Genomic DNA, 20,082 nt, shown 5'->3' with positions numbered 1-20,082 from the left:
GGTGGTTAATGAGTTTATTACAGAACCAAAAGAAATAAGACAAAAGAGTTGGGCCAAGATCCAAGGTTTTTCATAGTAATACTGACACTGACACAAGTAATATATAATTACAGGTCCTTTATAAAAACATAGATGTCCAAATGAATATTTGGATCTAATCTTGGTCACGTTTTTTTCTTGTTGGTTTTGTCTTCTTCGATAAAATAATGTACCCTACTCCCACGAGCTGCTTTCAGAAACTTGTCTGTCTCTAGCTGTTATTGTAAACCTTATAAATGTGATATCAATGACCGCAGGGCAATCAACAATGTTAGTTTATGGTTATGAACCATTAATATATGGTGTTTCTCTGCCTCCTAATGATGTATATCCAATGGTATTGACTTGGTAGTTAGGTACAGATCCAATGGTTGAGATTGGCCAGAGTTTATAAAACTCACCAAGATAGGAATCAGATGTTGAGAGTGGAGGGGCGGCTAGACAGAACAAAAATAAGCAGAACATGTGGCAATGAGACTTACAATATATAAAAATTGAAGAAGACTACAAACATGTAGCCGTCTTAGCTCAGCTGGTAGAGCGCGTGGCTTTTAACCACGTGGTCGTGGGTTCGATTCCCACAGACGGCGCTTTTAATTTTTAGCTGCTAGTATTTTTTAGTCTTCTCCATAAATTGCTCCTCTCAAAACTACTCAAATGGAAAATCTTCAAATTAATGTATTCATGCTTCCATTGCCTCCAAACTTTCCTTAAATTTATGAAACTTTGAAGAAAAAATAATAAAAGGAGCCGTTATGTTCTTTCCAATATCAGACTGATTTGATTACCACCCTAATAAGCATTATTTGTATTCAAAATCAAACGGATCTATCATCACCTAATATATATTGGAAACAAAATCTCTGACATTACAAAATCATTCACAGAAAAATTTGATTTGATTTTCCCTTGAAAGTTTTGAGAAATTAACAATCTTTGCATAGATTCTAAAGAATCTGGTAATTAAGAATGTCCAATCCAACAAGATGTGCAGCTTGTAGATTTTTGAGAAGAAGATGCCCTCAAGATTGTGTTTTGGCACCCTACTTTCCCCCAAGCAATCCAGAGAGATTTGCTTGTGTTCATAAGATCTTTGGTGCCAGCAACATTACCAAAATGCTACAGGTAAGAATTTAATATGTATGATCTTGCTCATCAATGCTTTTCTTTATTAATACTTAATCACACATATCTATGTGTTTATAGAGCTAGTATTTAATATTATTTTTGGGGGGAGCACAAGTTTAATTCATGTTTATTTCGTTTGGCAGATACATGTCTGAAAGTCCATTAATTTGTTGCTTAGCTTCTAAAAAGTTTTCTGTTTTCTATTTGCATTTCTATATAATAGTTGGGTACTAATAATGTAAATGGTTCAACTAATTAGAGTAGAAGAACCGCCTAACAAAGTAAATATTTTTTGTTCTATGTTTTTCTTTACTACTTCATCAACCCATTTATTTATTTATTTTCTGAAAATCTTGAGAAAAAAGTTTGAAAGAATTCATTGATGATAAGCAACAATGTATATGGCTGAATTAATCTGTTAATCTTAATCAAAAGTTAATTAACATGGTATATATATATATATATATATATATATATATATAATGGTTTTGATGTAAATATGCAGCAACTGCCAGTCCATTTACGAGAAGCAGCAGCAGACTGCATGTTTTATGAAGCATCGTTACGTGTTGAAGATCCAACTTACGGATGTGTGAAAATAATTTCTCAACTGCAACACGATATATTGCAGGCCCAATGTGAGTTGGACAAGACAAAAGGTGACATAGCATTCTACAATGCACAACAACAACAACAAGTGCATCAGCAGCAGCAGCAAATGACTCAATATGGTGTTAATTACCAACAAGACCTGCACAGTACTCAGCCTTCATGGCTTAATGATAATCCCTTTTACTGCTTGGATGTGCAAAATTTAACAAATAACACTGAATTTCATCCATAAGATATGAGCTAATTTTGGTAATTAAGTCCATTTCCATCTTGATACATGGGTGACATGTACTCACTCCCTCTCTCTATATATCTTTCTCTCTCATATGTAATTTGACTGGTTTATTTAATTTGATTGTCATCCTTGGCAAACATTATTCTTTAAAATAAACCTGATCGATAAAATTGTTTGTGGTAAGTTAAAGAAAGAGATACCTCATGGCCAAAAAAAAAAGAGAAAAGAAAGAGATTCCTTATTGTTTTAGAAGTTTTACATTTGGTTTTCATTAGGGGTGGGCGCGGTGCGGTTCGACTCACTTTTCCCTCGGAACCGTGAATCGCGCCAGACATGAATAGATGGTGCGGTTCGGTGCTTAAAATCGTGAAAAAAAAAAAAAAAACCGAACCAAACCAAACCATCTTGAATGCGGTGCGGTGCGGTGCGGTTCTCACCACGGTTCTGGGCCTAATGAGGCCTCACACTTGTTTTTTTAAGCCTAAGCCCAATTATTTAATGATGCAAACCCATCCTAATTAACAAGTTTTGGGACTTTGGGGTTTGGTTGGGCAAACTAGTTTATGTAACTAGACTATATAGAGTATATAGAATATATAAAATTTTAAACTTTATGGTTTAGGGTTTAGAGAATGAGAGATGAGTTGCAACCAAATCCTATACCATAAGTTTTAAATCCTTATACTATAAACCCTAATATCCTAAACCTTATACCATAAATTTTAAATCCTATACCTTATTACCTTATATGGCATATACCCTATATACACTTATATAGTATATAACTATATATTATACCCTAGAACTATAAACAATTAAAAATTTTAGTATATAGAGTATAAACTATAAATAATATACTAATTTTTTTTATATAGAATATAAAGAATATACTAATTTTATTATATAGGGTAATGGGTATAACTAAAATTATATACTAAAACATTATTAATTTATTATTATATTATATATTTATAAAATAGGTCATAGGGTTATATAAAATATATTTTAGGGTTTAAACCCTAAAATATAGCTAGGTTAATATTAATTTTAATATTTTATTAGGGTTTAAGGTTTAGGGTCTAAAGTGTATAAAAATGTGTACAAAAAGTGTATAAAAAGTATATAAAAATGGTATAAATATATATAAAAAAAATAAAATAAAATGGTGTATATGACAATATGTGTATAAAAATATTTAAAAATATATTTTTTGCAAGTATGCGGTGCGGTTCGGTGCGGTTAAATAAGGTGTAGAACCGAAACCGAAACCGGAGAGAAGCGGTGCGGTTCGGTTTTTTTGGCGGTGTTGACTTTTTTTGGTCAACTCGGTTTTTTGCGGTGCGGTTCGGCCGATTTTGGCGGTCCGCGGCTAATATGCCCACCCCTAGTTTTCATACTAAGCCTCCTATTTTTATCTTCATATAATATTGTTTAGGAAAATCCATGATCTCAATATTTTTCTAAACTCTTTTACTCAAATGAGAGCTTGTATGTTGATTATGTGAGAATTGAAAAATTATAGTTTCGCATAAGTGGTTATAAAGGTCTTGGATCTCTGCTCGCCCGTTTGGTTCACGGAATTCATTTCTTGGTAAATCAATACACTTTGCATTTTCCAGGGATAAATTTAGATTATAATTGATCAAAAGGCAAGATTGTTTTTTGACATTAGAATTCTTTATAAAAAAATAAAAATCTCCTTATGTTGATTGAACTACAACAGATTTCTTCAACTCTATGATGGTAAGTTGGTAAGTGGTAACCAGGGCTGAGTCACAGACCTGCTGACAAATGATGGGAGGGCTTTTTCCCGCGTTGAATGAACGTCCATGCCATGTCTACAGGCTACTTCCATACATGAGAGAATTCTCCTTACAGTGTTCTTGCACTTGTTCAACTTTGGTAACTGTCATTAGGCGAGGGATGTGAATGTACTCTGCCCTCTCATAGCATCAACTATTATATTTGACTACTGTTATTTGTGCCAAATTTGCTTCTCAAATTTGATCCCACTATAACTCTCATTTAATTAAAATGCAATTATATCTTATGTGGCATCGTTTGGCGAACAATTTTGGTGACTCGTCGTTTTTAGTTTGAGAAATTGTACCTTTGCCTTCGAACATGTATTGTTTGAACTGATAAGATTAAATGCCATAATTCCAAAATATATAGAATCTAAATTTGCCATTATTAAACACATATCCAAAGAACAATAAAAGCTAAAAAACAAAACCTCAAATCTGTCATTATACCAAAGCCTTAATTTTGTTGAATGAAAGCCTCTTTCACTGGATTTCGGAGAAGAAAGAAACGCCTCTTTAGGAATAACTTTGATGAGGAACTTTGGCTACTCAAAGTTGTGTTTTAAAATCCCTTGGAACTTTAAGTTGCCAAACAAAGTAATTATCAATAGGAGATTTTTAAATCCCATGTAATCGCAAATCCTATCTTCAAGTCCAGCATCTAAAAAGGTTTGAGGGGTCGAACTCTTTACCTTTTCTAATACTAACTCATTAGGCATTGGTATTACGACCGGTTCTGCATCGCGCAATTGCCCGACTGAAGTAATTGCTGAATGGAGTCTTGGGGACTGGAATAAATTTTCCAATAACAGCAAGAGGCCAGCTGTCAGAAAAAATAAAGGCAGTTAAGTAGCACGTAAAGATGGATGCATGGTTGTGTTCATAAGTAACTTTTGTATATGAACCTCGACCTGCATTAACTATCAACAACCTTAGCAAAAATACCATAAGCAATATACCATCGAGTTAACCACCTACCTGATGATGGCAATAGCAAAGCATATAAGCCATTGGTGCCAATCAAGTCTCACCGTTTTTGTAAACTTCCCAAGAAACATAATGATGAGTATCTGCAAACCCATTTATATGTACTGAGTAATTGTATGAATCGGAGCTAGAAAGAGCCCTAAATAAAAATGTAGTGGCCTCTCACCTGAAGTGCAAATGTCGTTCCTATTATTGCCATGAAGAGGTAGTTCTTTGTCATTCCACGGAAGACATTCATTTCCTCAGGCTTTCGGGCATTGAACTCATTGAAAATCTGTAAAAAAAGTCAAGAAAGATATTAGAACAAATACTAATAAGATGCTAGATTAATTGCAGAATAAGGCATGTCAACGGCATTTGTTCAACTTCAATATCTTCGGATACAATGAATGAAGATAACTAAGAAGCAGAATGGAACAAACCATATTAACTAAACAATTAAAACTTCATTCCTATTTCACATACTTATCTTCAAGTCCTATACTTACTTGGCAGAAGACAAAAGCATTGAATATGACGGTATTCTTCACAAGAACGGCGGTCTTAGGGTCATCCTTATCCAGAGAAAGAATGCTATTGCCCAGAAAGTTGAGGAAAAGGAGGACACCAATTTGATACACAGCCTGTGACAAGTAAAAGATAATTAGACAACAGAATCACACAGATGATTAATTTACCCTTGTTCTATTGTGATCTTAGTAATTTCAACAACAGTAATCTCGTAATAGAGTAAGTACCTGAACGAGTATGTTCCTCCACATGATGTTTGTTATAAGAGATTCCCTAAGAAAACAAATATGCGACCATTACGTCACATATCTAAATATACAGGTGGTTCACTAAGACAATTTGATATACAAGAATATCTGGCCTTGCAAATGCACCCACAACGATTTCAAATCTCTCCAATCTTATTTCACAACCAAATCTACCAATTTTAAGAGGAGAGCAACGTATGAGAGAACATCAAATGGCCAAAATATATGCCAGTTAAATATAAAGAAGTCTAAATAGGTGATAGGTTGTGACTCTATCCCTCTTCCCCTTTTCTTCTCTCATTAAAGAAAAATCACCCAGGTTAATGAAGTCTTAAATGTTAGGTTTACAGAATCAAACAATCGTACAAAGTTGAATAAGAGTGGGAAAAAAAATTATAGAGCATCATAAGTGATTGAATCAACTGAAAAACAATCAGAAGGACTCGAAATGGATCCAAGAAAAACAGAATAGAAACAGCGGACTTTCATTGCATCTGAGGTTCCTGCTCCTAAGAATATTGAGAGGGCAGTCAAGGTTTAAGGGACGAGAGAGGGCCATCTCTTAGAGTTCCTATAGACTCAATGGGCCTTTAATAGACCTGACAATAATGAAAATGGCAAGGCAAATAAAATCAAATTATTTTCTGCTGATATGCCCAGAATCCAGATGCATATACATTTTCAGATGTCAAATAATAAAAAATATCTTAATTATTGAAAATTTTTGAGAACCTGCCACAGTTCTCAATGAAAAAAGAAAAAAAAAAACAAAAACTGATTAAGGCACATCAGAAAAGAAATCACAATCACCAACAGTGTGGTAAGAGCCATCAGTTTAGGAATAAATGGGGATATAAGTCACAATGGAACAACAATCTACACAAGGTGACAGTATGGAACAATAATGTATGAGAAATGACTATAAGATTGACCAACATTAGGCAAATGGACAGCCACCATATTTATAACAGCTTAGAGCCAAATTGAACTTATAGTATTAAATTCAGAGGTATGCAATTTGTATGCCTCTGCATTGTTAATCAGACTATCTCATACCTTCGGCCAACTGGAATTCTATGCATAAGGTCTTCTGTAGGTGGTTCAGTAGCCAATGCAAGTGCTCCTAGAGTATCCATGATCAAGTTAACCCACAGAAGCTGTATAAAGAACATGGAATAAATTAAAACAAAAAAAAAATTATTAAGTGAAAATTTTCATATAGCAAATTGCACCATCAAAGTAAAAGATAACATCATTTTATACATCTTTGACATGCCACAAAAGTTAAATCCATGGTGTGCCAAAAGGATCTCATATAAAAACTTACAATTAAGGAGGACCCTTAACTGTCTGGGCCCATGGGTCCATTCCTATTTAGAGCCACATTGTAAAGAAGCTAATAAAGAAAACATGCAGCGTTATCTTGAACTCAGGACTGAACCAAAAACCCAATAGTTAAAACCTAAAATCTATGCTCTAAAGACAATTCTATACCCTAAAGTATGTAACCATATCGGGAATGGAATAAAAAAGTGGGAAGAAAGTCGCCCATCGAAGCATGTGAAAAGGCAGTGCAAATGCTGGCTTGCGGATTGACCAGCATGGTTATCCACACTGCACATAGCACCCTAGAGAATAATCATATATATATATATATATAGAGAGAGAGAGAGAGAGAGAGAGAGAGAAGAGAGATTAACCTGTACTGCATTTAAAGGAACATGACCAGCAGATATTGCTGCCACAACATTAATTACAAGAGCTGCAACATTAACAGTAAGCTGGAATTGAATAAATTTCTGAATATTTGCATAGACAGACCGTCCCCAACGAACAACCTACATAAAGTTGAAAGAGAAAATCATTCATAACAAATAACATCACCATTCTGATCCAATAATTAGAAGAGTAAAACAAAGTTATATGCACTGAAAGTTGAAAACCTATTTAACCATAAAACTATATCAATATTTTTACCAATGTTCTGAAAACCGAAAGAGAAGGTTAATGGTTAGAGGCCCTATCATAGTATCTACAAAGTAGTGATATTGAATATGGAAACATACAGATATTGTGTTCCATCTTATAAATAGCTCTACACAAGTCTAAATATGTTATAACAATTACAAATAAAGAGGCATGTGGGGAAAAAAAACAGAAGCAATAAGTGCATAATATGCATATTCAAATAAAAGGCAGGCTGCAGGAGTGATGACACGCCTCAAACCTTGAGCAAGACCTATCAAGATTCAAGACCATGCCTTTCCATAGACCTTTTGATTGAGATCCATCTAGAAGCTAAATCTAAGGACTGAGGTTTACAAACTTTGAGAATTTACATCCATTTTATCTTAAAGAAACTAAATGCAAAAGGACGAGTTGGGAAAGTCTGCCTAGTTTGCAAGGTCCTCAGTTCGATCCCCACTGGGTGCATACACTCCTGTTGGGGCAACCACCACCCAATTCCACTATCGACTATCGATGGAGTTGGGGATTTGTCCTGGCCGTCCTGATTGGTGGGTCTACACGTACTCTCGGGATTAGTCGGGTCAAAGATCCGGATGCCCGAGACATAAAAAAAAAAAAAGAAACTAAATGCAAAAGAAGCAACAAAATTACTTTAAAGTTTAAACACACAAGTGATTCAGTAAGCTACTGCTAAAGTGAGAGAAGGTGATACTTTCATTCTAATGATGGTTCCCCCCACAGGGAAGAAAAGAAAAGAAAGTAACATAAGATTTCACTACAAGTTCTTGTGAATGTGAAGTATACTTACCTTTACAACAGAAGCAAAATTATCATCCAAGATAACGATATCTGAGCTTTCTTTTGCAACTTCAGTTCCTTGAATACCCATAGAAAGACCAATATCTGCCTAAAATACAAAATGGTAAAGATCTGATCAACTATAACCAGGAAATTACAATAGTGGAAGGTGAGCACATGATGGTTTAGAGCATTAAACCCATAATCAAAACCTTGAATAATATTCTCAATAGCTTGTGTGTGTATGTGTGTGATGGTTCGTCATAGGAGAATTTTAGCACATCCATCTTGAGATCACTTTTAAAATTCAAAACCATGAAAGTGCCAGCACATGAAATTATTAAGTCTACAAAGATGACAAACCTCATGAAGTGCGGGAGCATCATTAGTGCCATCTCCTGTTACTGCAACAACATCTCCGCCCTTACGTAATGCTTGCACAAGCAATAACTTGTCATTAGGGGAAGATCTCCCCATTACCTACACAACACCACACCATTCATAGATCAAATGTTCATTGGCTTTAGGTGCATCCAGAAACATGCGACTCACATTTCCAGGAGATGATTGAATTATTAAGGGAACAGACTGAAGATCTAAAGCTAATACATATTGTCAGAATTTCCACAAAGTTGGAACCATACCGTTATTTTCTTGGCAATTTGTTCCCTTTCTTTTTCAGATAATTCACGGAATGTTCTTCCTTCAATGATATTAGGCTCAATAGCATCTTCAAATGAAAGTAGTATTCCACATTCTAATGCGATTGCTTTTGCTGTTTGAAGATTGTCTCCAGTGACCATGCGTACCTATAGGTTCAAAAACATGTGATTCAGTCATTTTTCAGATGCATCGTATAAGATATTGTATAGCGTAAATAAGTAGAGCTTGTATATATCTCCCATTACTGTTACACTTACACTTCATGACACTAAACAAGAGTTTTTTAAATGGTTTCAAGTGAACCTCCCAATATGAATATCATAATCATAAAACAAAATCCTTGGAATCCTCCCCGTCTACCATGAGGACCATATTAAAGGGCTGTCAATGCATTCTTTAAGCATTTCAGTTAGTCATCCTTCCACCAAAATTCATCCCTTTAGCATACATTTGCAAGTGCTTGGCTAATAGGTACTTCATAGATAATAAAACCTACCTCAAATTATTATAACTCGCAGACTGATGTATGAACCATATTCCTTCTTAAGTGTAACATAAATAAGAAGTTATGGCTATACAAATATAATAAAATATGAAGCTATTGTTTAGAAAATGTTTAAGATTACCTTAACACCAGCTTCTGTGCATAATTTCACAGCATCTTTGACACCAGGGCGACAAGGATCCTAATCATGGAGATACATATTAGCTTAAAGTGAAGAAAGATAATACAAGGCCACATATTAATACTTTATATTGCAAGCAAAGTCCAAGAAAACAGTACTATTCTATTCCAAAGGCAGTCAGAAAGAATATGCAAAGCTCACACTAAAGTAAGTTCTGAAACAGTGGAGCATTTATATAATTATTTGTGTGTGTGCGCGATCCATTCTCATTAAAAATGAAAAGGCAGGAAACGTAATTCAGTTTCATGAGAAACTTCTTCTTGGATGTTTACCTTTATACCAACGATAGCAAGCAAAACAAGGTCATCATCAGGTAAAGCCCATTGACTTAATTGGTCTTCCCCAGCAGGAACTTTGTCCAATTCATATGATCTGTATGCAATGGCAACACATCGCAAACTGCTTGCTGCCATGTCATTAATAGCTGCCTTGAAAAGTTCCTGCACAAGAGTGTAAAAAGAAATCATACCCAAAATTTCAGTGACAAATTTGAAGAGGACTACAAAATATTTTTCTCAACTTTCTAAGAGAAATTTATTATCCAATTTACATTTACTGTATCTACTGATACTAAGGGTTTTGTGCATATCAATTCCCATATAACCAACAAGATATGAGGTTCTTGATGAGAATTTTTATTTATCTCTTTCTGGGTCATTTTATATCTTAAATATTAAAAGAGTTTATGCTTGCACACACCCACACTATCAGCCTTTCACACATTTAGGCTATATTAATTATTCAATCCTTTCATGATACTCAGAACATGCATCAACTTTAAACCATATATCTCTGATAAATTTTACATCGAAGTCAGTCCACAAACCAAACTTCCTTTTAAAGGATTATCTCAGAATTTTGTAAACTATGGAATACCTACCAAAACTAAGTGTGTAGCAGTTTTAGAGGCTCATCAATACCATGACTAAAATTGCTACCTATAGCCCTTGTTCATATACATAACATATTTTAATGGACTCTCCATCCATAACTTATTGAATTATGTTTCACTTTAATGTCTATGATAAATGCCACTTGTTCACTACATTTTTATTTTCTCAGAGATATTTCTGAATATGTTGTTATGGCTTATGTTCCAAACCTTGTCTTCATTAATGTTCTGTGAGCAACCATTTGAGTCAAGATACTTTGTACATGCGGATAAAACTATCTCCGCAGCTCCCTTCCAATGTATATGAACTTTAGAGTCAGTCTGCCATGAAAAAGAAAGTAAAGAAACTCATTAGCATACGCTTAATCAAGCAAACAAGAGAGAAGCACATAAAAGGTAAAAGTAGTTTATTGCCTCCTTTGTTCATGAGTATCTACAGATTATGTATGTATCATTTGATATAAGCATGTCGAAATGTACATGCAAAACATGCATATAGTGATATTTTCCGGATGACAAATGCAGAATGAAAGGTGGTGCAAGATATCCACAATGCACTATAATTGACAGGATTTTTTATGGCCACAATCAATAGGATAAATTAACTTCAAAGAGAAGGACAATAGAGCATATATTCAACAGGATGATATACCAGTAAGGAGGAAGAAAAGATAAGACATGGCACTATTATGAAAGTAGCATGCAGCTGGAATTATGGTACACTGAAAGGTAGGGGAAAATGGAGATTGAGGTGGCAAGGTTAACTAATAACTCGCATCTCAATCCTATCTACTTCATATATGCATCTACATGTCTCTGTGTGTGTACTTATGCAAGTATCATGCATGTACACGTGCCCGCATGTGTGAGTTTTTATTTATTTTTTAGTTTTGAGTGTGCGTGTGTGTGTGTGACCATAATATATGTATTTCATACACACCAATTTAGAAGTCCAATGAAGCAATGGTTATCATAGGTGAATCCAAATACCACCCAACAATTACCATGTCATAAAGAGGTTGATGCCAAACCCAGCTAAAGGGCATGTAGACATGGGTTGGCCGACCAGTTTGGCTTAAGAAAGCCATTATAGTGAATTTTATTCGTATCAATTATGTTACAAAACATGGCATAGTAGGTTTGCTTGAAGCTTATCTGTAACTTGATGCACCACGTGAGACGTAGTTGGTTTAAAAAATTTCTAGTTATGCAACTCCCACTAAGTCTCAAGCTTGTGATTGCAAAATTCAGACTTTAAACCTTAAATAAATAAATTACCCGTTTTAGAGCTACACCACCTCGCTTTTTCTCTGAGTTGAAAGGAAAAACGTGAAGAACTGTAGACTCTGACCTGATAACATCAAACTTCATCCCCAACTGCGATACAGATTTTGATAACTAAGAAAAATTTCAGATATGGAGAAAAAAAAATACCAAAGTAGACTCTAAAACACATTAAAATAGAACCTTGACTGCCCATGAAAGTATAGCCTTTTCTGTGGGAGATCCAGTAACCTCTACTTCACCACCCTGCTAAATAAAATGAATTTTTGTTCAAAAATCAATATATTAAATTAAAAATAGCCACCATAGTTCAGCAGCTGAGGAAAACAATGTCTTGATGATGATGATATTGTGATTCTGTGAAAACCCAAAAGAAAAAGTATTACCTCTGGCACAAATACATTGCCAGTGGTATTCTGTGCAATGCCCTCACTTAGCAGAGTGCAAACCACTGGATGCAACTGTGAGGAATCATCTGGTGGATTTATCTTCTTTCTCCCAACATATGCCTCAACCACAGTCATCTGATATATAATATATTTTCCATTAACTCTTTGTACGAAGAAATTTTTCATATTGTTACCACTAAATGACCTTCATGTTTTGCATACTGTCCAAGAACCTGTATTTAAAATTTGAAGGAAAAAAATTCAGTTTTGAGTATAGAGCCCACCTGATTCAAAGTCAATGTTCCTGTTTTATCACTGCAAATTGTTGTTGCTGAGCCCATAGTTTCACAGGCTGACAGCCTACGCACCTACACATATGCTGCTGTAAGAAACTGGTTTTACAAGAATTGACAAACAAAATTGGTTTACCAGAATTTTTCTTAATTCAATTAATTGTAGAACAAAAAATTATAGAAAATTTTAAACATAATGATGGTAAACTAGCCAAAAACAGAAAAAAGAAACACAAAGATACTTGCCAATGCTTTATCTGCCATCATTTTCTTCATCGAGTATGCTAGCCTGTCATAGAATTGAAGTACAGATGCAAAATTGATAAGATAAATGAGAACAATATTGGTATATTAGACTTAGCCCCATCATTATTGCAACCTGAAGCAAATGTGGTGGCTGCTACTTACGTCAAGGTAACGGCCAAAGGTAACCCTTCAGGCACTGCAACAACCACAATGGTGACCTGAAAGGTTCTAAAAATTTTCAAACAAAGACCAACGTGTAACATTAAACCTAACAAGCATTCAGAAACTTCACTTACGGCAATGGTGAAAATTTTGACGGCTCCATCAAAAGCATCACTAGCGCTAGTCTGGCCAGCTATAAATTGGACAGTTCCATCCGGATTTCTTGAATTTCCAGTAAAGTATCTAAAATTCAAATAAGAGTGTAGCTGATAAGAGGATAAAAAATTCATGCAATAGGATATAAATTATTCAATGATGACAGTATTACCTGATCCAAAGGACAGCAAGCACCAAAAGAGCTACTGAAAGCCCAACTATGCCTATAAAAGTCGCAACTCCATTCAAGCGCACCTATCACAGACACAGATCACCAAAAGATAACCTTAAGCTGTAACTAATGAATTTGCTATAGTTAAGGCAACAATATTTGAGGAAAAAAGTAAAAACCTGTAAAGGAGTTTCTTCACCGGTATCTTCTGAGATACTTGCCATTAACAATCCCCATTCAGTATTGATTCCAACACCAGTTACCTACAGATAGCCAAAAAGGTTGAGCAACTTGGTTGTATAGTTAGTTTAAAAGAAATTTGATGCATGCTTGTACCAACTATAGCATTGAAGGACAAATTCCAGAAACATGGCTCTTCAGCATCAGTATAAATCAAAATAAAATTCAAAAGTTAGTCGATTGTTGTGTTTGCACGCATGCGCGCACACACAATCCAAAAGTTTGATAATTGTAGCAAGCAAAGGGACAGATTCTGTGATAATGGAGTATAGCTGCAACTATACATCAACATCCTACTTGTTAATATCCAAAGTCTTGGATGTAATCAATAAAAAGTACTCTGTATAGAAATATTTTGACTTTTAAATTCTAAGCTCCCTCTATACTAATATATAAAGTATTTTAAGTATCAAACCAAACTGAATATTTTAATGGGCAGAAGCAAAGAAGAAAAAGACGGATTTTTAAAATTGACACTCTAAAAATAAACCTATTCCCTTCGGCCAACCTCTAAGGCTCTAACAATATATAATGTAAGGACATCAAGACCCCCTTGTAACCAAGTCAATAGAATATCTAGCATCCTTACTTAACAGGTAAGGAGGATGTTTAACATAAAAACTAAAGATGTTTTAGATCATACATGAAGGGTCATGCAGCAAGCAGAATTCTGTGTCTATTTAAGTTTTATTCTATGGGTAGATTCGTGCAACAATATTTTTTTTATTGTTGGATGGAAACATATATGATATTATGATCAAACAGTGTAAATATTGTCTCAAATCAAAAGTCAGTATTCTTAATTTTTCTAAGATCCCCAGAAGAAACTGATGTTCACCAAAAATATAAGGAAATAAATGAATTAGATGATGAATTAAACAATGCCATATAAAACACATTTATCTTAATTAAGAACCAGTACTCAGAACAATCCAATGATATGATCACCATCCAATGATATGATCACCATCCAAAATAAAAAAGTTAAACGATAAAAACAAAAAGCATGATTCTTTCGGTATAATATCAAAGATTATCAAATTCTGAGAAATGCAACACATAAAAAACAACTGAGATCTTACCAGCATAGTACCCACTCCATCAGCAACTTTGCAACCAGACATTAAGAATGGTGCTTTCTGATTCTTTTGAACCTGAAAGAGATGGTGCTTAATAGTTATAAGAATTAACAATCAGATAATTAAATTACTACAAGGTATGTATAACCACTTACAATCTTGCTTTCACCAGTCATGCTAGATTCATCAATGGCCAGAGAATGACTGGAGATTAAGACTCCATCAGCAGGGACCTAAGTACGAAAAAATAATTTGATTACATAACAATATAATAATATAAATCCCAGCAGGACAAACTAAATCATTAAGCACACTCACCTGATCACCTATTCTAAGAGGTACAACATCGCCAACCACAATATCAAAGATTGAAATCTTTACGGTTCTACCACCCCTCATGACCTGCAGAAATTTTCAAATATATAGTTAATTTAGCATAAAAAATAAATTGAATGTTAATATTCCAACAATGTTAGAGTACACACCTCCAATTGTATATTTTGCTTTTCCGCATTTAGATTTTGAAACTGAAGAGATTGTCGATAATCACTAACAGCTGGGAAAAAAAAAACAACAAAACATGTTAAAGAAAAGGAGACAGTCAGTCTCTTGCTTCTAAGATGATTTCTAATTAAATTAAAATCAAGAATGATAATTTGTTCCATTTTTCAAAATGGGATCCCTCCAAACTGACTACCTAGACAGGTACATTCATGCTTGTAATTCTAGTACAAAAGTCCCTGCTCTAGCCGTCACACATAGCAGACCAAGACAGTCTATTCCTTCTATAGAAAATATTGCATATACTACATTTCCACAAGGACAAAACATCACCATTACTCTATTGGATGACAAGAGTTAGGAAGAAAATAAATTTGGAATCTGTATGAATTATTCCAAAACCCACATACATTAGTATCAAATCTGTTTACATCTTTACTATCAAGTATCAACATGGAAACCATGTGACACATTTATATATATATAACAATTACAAAATCAATCCCAGTACCTGTAACAATTATAACAAGAAAAACGGCAAAGAAAATGCTTCCTCCATCATACCATCCTTCTTCCAGACCCTGTGGGGAATATCAAAAGAAAAAAGTTAGAAAGCACTAGTTAATGAAAATTTAAGAAAAAAGAAAAAATGGAAATACAAATCATCAAGATAATTAGACCAACAAGCATCATTTAGTTATAGATTAACGGAGAGAATAAAGGAGGGAAAAATTAGTAGATTTCAAGTATTCCAAAGAATAAGTGATAATATAAAAAAGTGATGAATGGAGGAGGATCCAACGGTTTTTCCTTGCATGAAATAAGCTTAAAATCATGTTATCCCAAAACCTAATTTCTCACAAAGCCATCTATTAACAATGCTTAATCAACCGATGGGACAAAAATGATGGGTTAATAACTTAATATGCAGGCCAAGCACACCTCTGTTTTTATTCCAAGTCCCAATGACACCACCGCAGCTATGATCAAGATTATAAGAGTTAAATCTTGCCAAGCTTCCCAAATGAACCTCTGCAGGCCAAAACACAGGAATGAATAGTAGTTATAGCAACTTCTTCCTATATGCAAATAGTAACTAATAAAAAAAGTAACACCTTATAATAAGATATTATACCAGGAAACTCCGCCCTTTTTTCCGAGGATATGTATTTGATCCATACGTATTCTTTCGTTTATCTAAGTCCATCTCATCCCCGTCAATTCCCTTCTCCGCATTTGTTTTTAGCAAAGATGATAGGCCTTTAACCTGATGAAGTGACAACTACATTAAGTAAGCAAAGCACACATAAAATTGCGAAAACACGGAGAAATACATTTGTAATGGACTTACCCCTCCATATTGCTGTAGAGCAGACATATTATGATCCCTGGTCAATGAAAGAAGTTGTTCTAGTCCAATTCCAAAATCACCATCTGGATTTGGGGTTGTTACCGTTGTGTCTAACCCTACATCATTTGGAAATAAGTAAATCATGCAAATAATAAACTGGAATGGCATCTGACATCAGAGTGGAAAAAATATGCGTAGAGATATGTTTAAAGAATTTCCAGTGTTTGTTGGTCAAGTATTATTTAGGAGTTAGAGCCTTGGAGGTAGTAAGAAGATCATTACTCCATGGTGAAGTTCAATATGGCGGTTCTTTGGACTATTTGGATGAAGAGAAATAATATTCCCTATAGTTTAATTCATCTTGATGTTGGGGGTAAGGGGGAGAGTATATCATGAATTAATAAAATTGTGTATGTTTCTTCTTTAAAATTAAAAATAAAGAATAAAATTATTAAACAAAAAACAAAAAAACTTGTTCTACTGTTGTATATCTTTTTAGGAATTAGTTACAAGTACTTTTAAATTCCATCCCATATATCTCATCAAAATATTTCTTTGGTATTCCCTTTTTCTATAATAAAGTTTAGCTCAAAAACACTTTCAAAAACAAGAAAGAATAAATCATATAAGAACCAATTGTGGAGACTCTCAAGAGATTCCAAAGAGTAACATACCGATTTTCTGTTCTCCTGCCAATCTGAAAAGCAATGCTGCCTAATATTACAAGTTATCATCGATTAGAACTGACAAAAACAGTACCAATGATCACCAAAATGAAAAGTTTGTTATTGTTGAAAACATTACTCTTATGACTTGTGCATGGGATCTAATCATCCTCTTTCTATGGTCTTTATCTTCTTCCTTTTTTAAGTCCAGAGTGTACCGAAATCGGCGGGAAGCATTTAAAACTAGTGCTGCTTGCTGCAAAGAACCAAACCTCTTTTAATACAAACTCCAAACAGAAATATACAATTTTATTTTTCAACCTAAAAACTAGAGTTAGACGCACCAGCTAATAAAAAAAAATTGGTAAGGAAATATAACTGAAAATAAATTATGAAGATACTAAATGAAGGTAAACCCAGCCTGTAGGACTCATATATTAAGCCGCACTCAATCCTCCCTCCCTGCATTGCCCATCCTAGATTAACATTTTAGAAGTGACATATTAACACGGCGTCACAGCGGAACGAAAACTTTGTGCATTGAGGAAGTTACAGCATACATATCATTCTATACTCTTTATAAGCTAATGAAAATCTTAAAGGACATAAACTTTTAATCTAATTCACTTGAATTGTATCAAGATGAACCCACTTAAATGATCTCTCCTGGAAGAATGTGAAAAAGTGCATTTCATATGTATTTTGTAATTAATCCAAATTCACATTATCATAACATAGTGAGTGGTTGATCTCCATTTGCATCAACAATTCATGAACATGCGCTCTTCCTTAACAACCCGAACCCCAAAAACAATACTAGAGCGACAATGCGGATCCATTCGCAAAAAATTATCCCATTTCTATACCTTTTATATGGATGTGTCAGTGTGTGATTACAATATTACATCCATAGAATTTGACATTGATGTTAGATTGCAAAACTTGATTTGATTTCCTTTCAAATTCCAATAGGAACATAACAATGCCGATTCATTTTCTGTTGAAATCAATCAACCCACATCGAATCCAATCCTCAAAGCAGTACTACCAAGTTGCACCAAGCACCAGAAATACAATGCTAGCTAGCAACCACATGCATTAATTGTACGGCATTGCAAGACTGTGATTGAATTCTTAGCAAAAACAAATAAATAAATAAAAAGAAACGAAATGGGGCATTAATGGATTGGCGTACCCTCCATCTTTTGAGCGTCTCAAAGGAGGCATTCTTGGTGTGGGTAACGTCAAATGGATCATCGGTAGTACTGGACGGCATGTCGTCTGATCCTGCCCGGGCATCGTCGAACTCGGTAGTGAGGGTGACCTTGGCAGCGCCAGCCTCCATATCGTCGTTTAATTGGCGCCCAGACGACGACCTCTGCAACAACCCATTGGTCGAAGAGGCGGACCCACGGGAGTAGTCCATGGCTCTCTCTCTCTCGCTCGCTCTCTTCCTCTACCTCTTCCCTTAAAACGACGTCGTGGGGGCCCACCAGCTCCCAATCAAACAGACACAGAGCAGCAAAGCAAGCAACACCTACAATACAAATTAATGGGGTATTTTTTTTTCATTTTTTTTGTTTTGGGATTAGTTTTGCTTGTTTTAGGATTAATGTCCCGGGAAAATGGATCGAAGCAACAAAAATGGGCTGTTGGGAAAAAAAACAAACAGCCAGCGAGCTATGCAAATTACAGAACCTATTTAAGGAGTGAGAGAGACTGAGAGAGAGAGTAACTGTCAAACGACTCAAACGGCTTTTACACAGCTACATTGCTGATCGTCCGACGAGATCACGAGGATAAATATAGGAGGAGGATCCTGTACCATTGGAGAGCGCGCTTGGAAACTTCGTCGAAATTTCCATGCACTAACACAGGCACCCGCACGCATAAAAAAAATAAAAAATTATAGATTTGATTCACTTATTTTATATCTAGTTCAATTTTAGTCAATAATTATTTTAACTTTTATTTTATTCCACTAATTATTTCATTTGTTCAATAAAGGTCCAGATATGTGACTTTAAATCCTTTGAGTTGTGTTTTCTTCAATTATAATTGAAATATAAGTTATATTTCATCATTTCTTAATCATAAAAACAAATTTAGAGTATTAAAATCTAAAAAAATTGAGATTGGGTAAAGTTTTAAAAATTGACAGTTTTGAGTACCCTACTTTGGGGTCAATTATCTTGAGTTTTAGAACTCCAATTTGAATAATCTTTATATGGTTGTAAAGAAGAAATGCATAACTTTAAAACAAGTATATATTTGTTAAATTTAGGTGAGATTTGATAGGGTAAAAGGCAGGCCAAATTTGAGAAAACAAATCTTGACCTTTATTGAACAAATATAAAAATTAGTGGACCAAAACAGAACTTAAAAAAGATTATGAACCAAAATTGAACTAGATATAAAATAACTGAACTAAATTTGTAATTTCCTCTAAAAAAATTATTAAATGTATTCGATACAACCTATTGAAATGTTTTGAGCTAATTAGGCCAAACTGACTTATCAATTAAACCTAATTTTCTGGTCCGAATCCCACTCAAACGGGGTTTGGCAAAAAAATATGAGAAAAAAACAAAGAAGAAATGGATAAAAGAACGTTTCATAAACAAAGAAATATTGTCACGCAAGACTAATATCAATTTCCGCGGAACTTGTTATTTATATTTAATTGCATCAATAAAAACTTTGGAGTTGTTTTTTTTTTAAATGTTATCAACTACTAGAATTACAAGCCTCCAACTTTGAGGCCGGTCATTTTCAATAATATATAAAAATATTGATGTTTAATATTATCTTGTCGTGGTCAAATAACCTTTCCCTTAATCCTATAGTTTTTTCCTGTTAATAATTAAGAATGAATGCTGCCTATCGAAGTAACTCTAGCCGCTAAAAGTTGTGCCCTAAATGGGTTTGTATAATGAAAGTTTGTTGTTGATCTTTTAATTAGACACTAACTTT

The 20,082-nt window shown here is 34.4% G+C and overlaps 1 protein-coding gene and 1 non-coding gene across 3 annotated transcripts; one reads left to right on the top strand and one right to left on the bottom strand.

The window, feature by feature from the left end:
• Positions 1-556: 556 nt before the first annotated feature.
• On the top strand, positions 557-629 carry TRNAK-UUU (transfer RNA lysine (anticodon UUU)). Its single transcript has one exon. It is a non-coding gene; the product is annotated as a tRNA-Lys (tRNA).
• A 3,555-nt stretch (positions 630-4,184) lies between these two features.
• Positions 4,185-18,880, bottom strand: ACA9 (autoinhibited Ca(2+)-ATPase 9). 2 transcript variants are annotated; one of them, XM_086240609.1, is made up of 34 exons: positions 18,305-18,880; positions 17,249-17,365; positions 17,119-17,158; positions 16,445-16,560; positions 16,229-16,360; positions 16,036-16,125; positions 15,605-15,674; positions 15,078-15,148; positions 14,911-14,994; positions 14,748-14,825; positions 14,596-14,667; positions 13,453-13,536; positions 13,274-13,356; positions 13,080-13,188; positions 12,946-13,001; positions 12,784-12,826; positions 12,529-12,612; positions 12,242-12,379; positions 12,039-12,101; positions 11,850-11,948; positions 10,782-10,892; positions 9,952-10,119; positions 9,620-9,679; positions 8,975-9,139; positions 8,694-8,810; positions 8,341-8,439; positions 7,265-7,402; positions 6,621-6,721; positions 5,544-5,589; positions 5,295-5,429; positions 4,973-5,080; positions 4,798-4,889; positions 4,512-4,642; positions 4,185-4,397 (listed from the first exon to the last, which is right to left on the bottom strand). In XM_086240609.1, the coding sequence occupies exons 1-33, from the start codon at positions 18,533-18,535 to the stop codon at positions 4,531-4,533; spliced, it is 3,312 nt and encodes a 1,103-aa protein (XP_086096735.1). In that variant the 5' UTR covers positions 18,536-18,880; the 3' UTR covers positions 4,185-4,397; positions 4,512-4,530. The 2 variants fall into 2 exon arrangements, with proteins under 2 accessions (XP_086096735.1, XP_086096733.1); XM_086240607.1 differs by having other exon boundaries at positions 4,185-4,642.
• Positions 18,881-20,082: the final 1,202 nt, after the last annotated feature.

This window comes from Dryas octopetala, chromosome 4 (assembly GCF_963921425.1).
Source record: "Dryas octopetala chromosome 4, drDryOcto1.1, whole genome shotgun sequence".
Taxonomy (NCBI): Eukaryota; Viridiplantae; Streptophyta; class Magnoliopsida; order Rosales; family Rosaceae; genus Dryas; species Dryas octopetala.
Note: the sequence above shows the minus strand (reverse complement) of the source record. Positions and strands in the feature narration are given on the sequence as shown.

Coding starts and splice junctions, on each gene's coding strand:
- ACA9 (XM_086240607.1), bottom strand. CDS start 18,535: ATGGACTACTCCCGTGGGTCCGCCTCTTCGACCAATGGGTTGTTGCAG. Junction 16,361..16,444: donor CTCTACAGCAATATGGAGGG/GTAAGTCCATTA, acceptor TCACTTCATCAG/GTTAAAGGCCTATCATCTTT. Junction 8,440..8,693: donor ATGCTCCCGCACTTCATGAG/GTTTGTCATCTT, acceptor TTTGTATTTTAG/GCAGATATTGGTCTTTCTAT.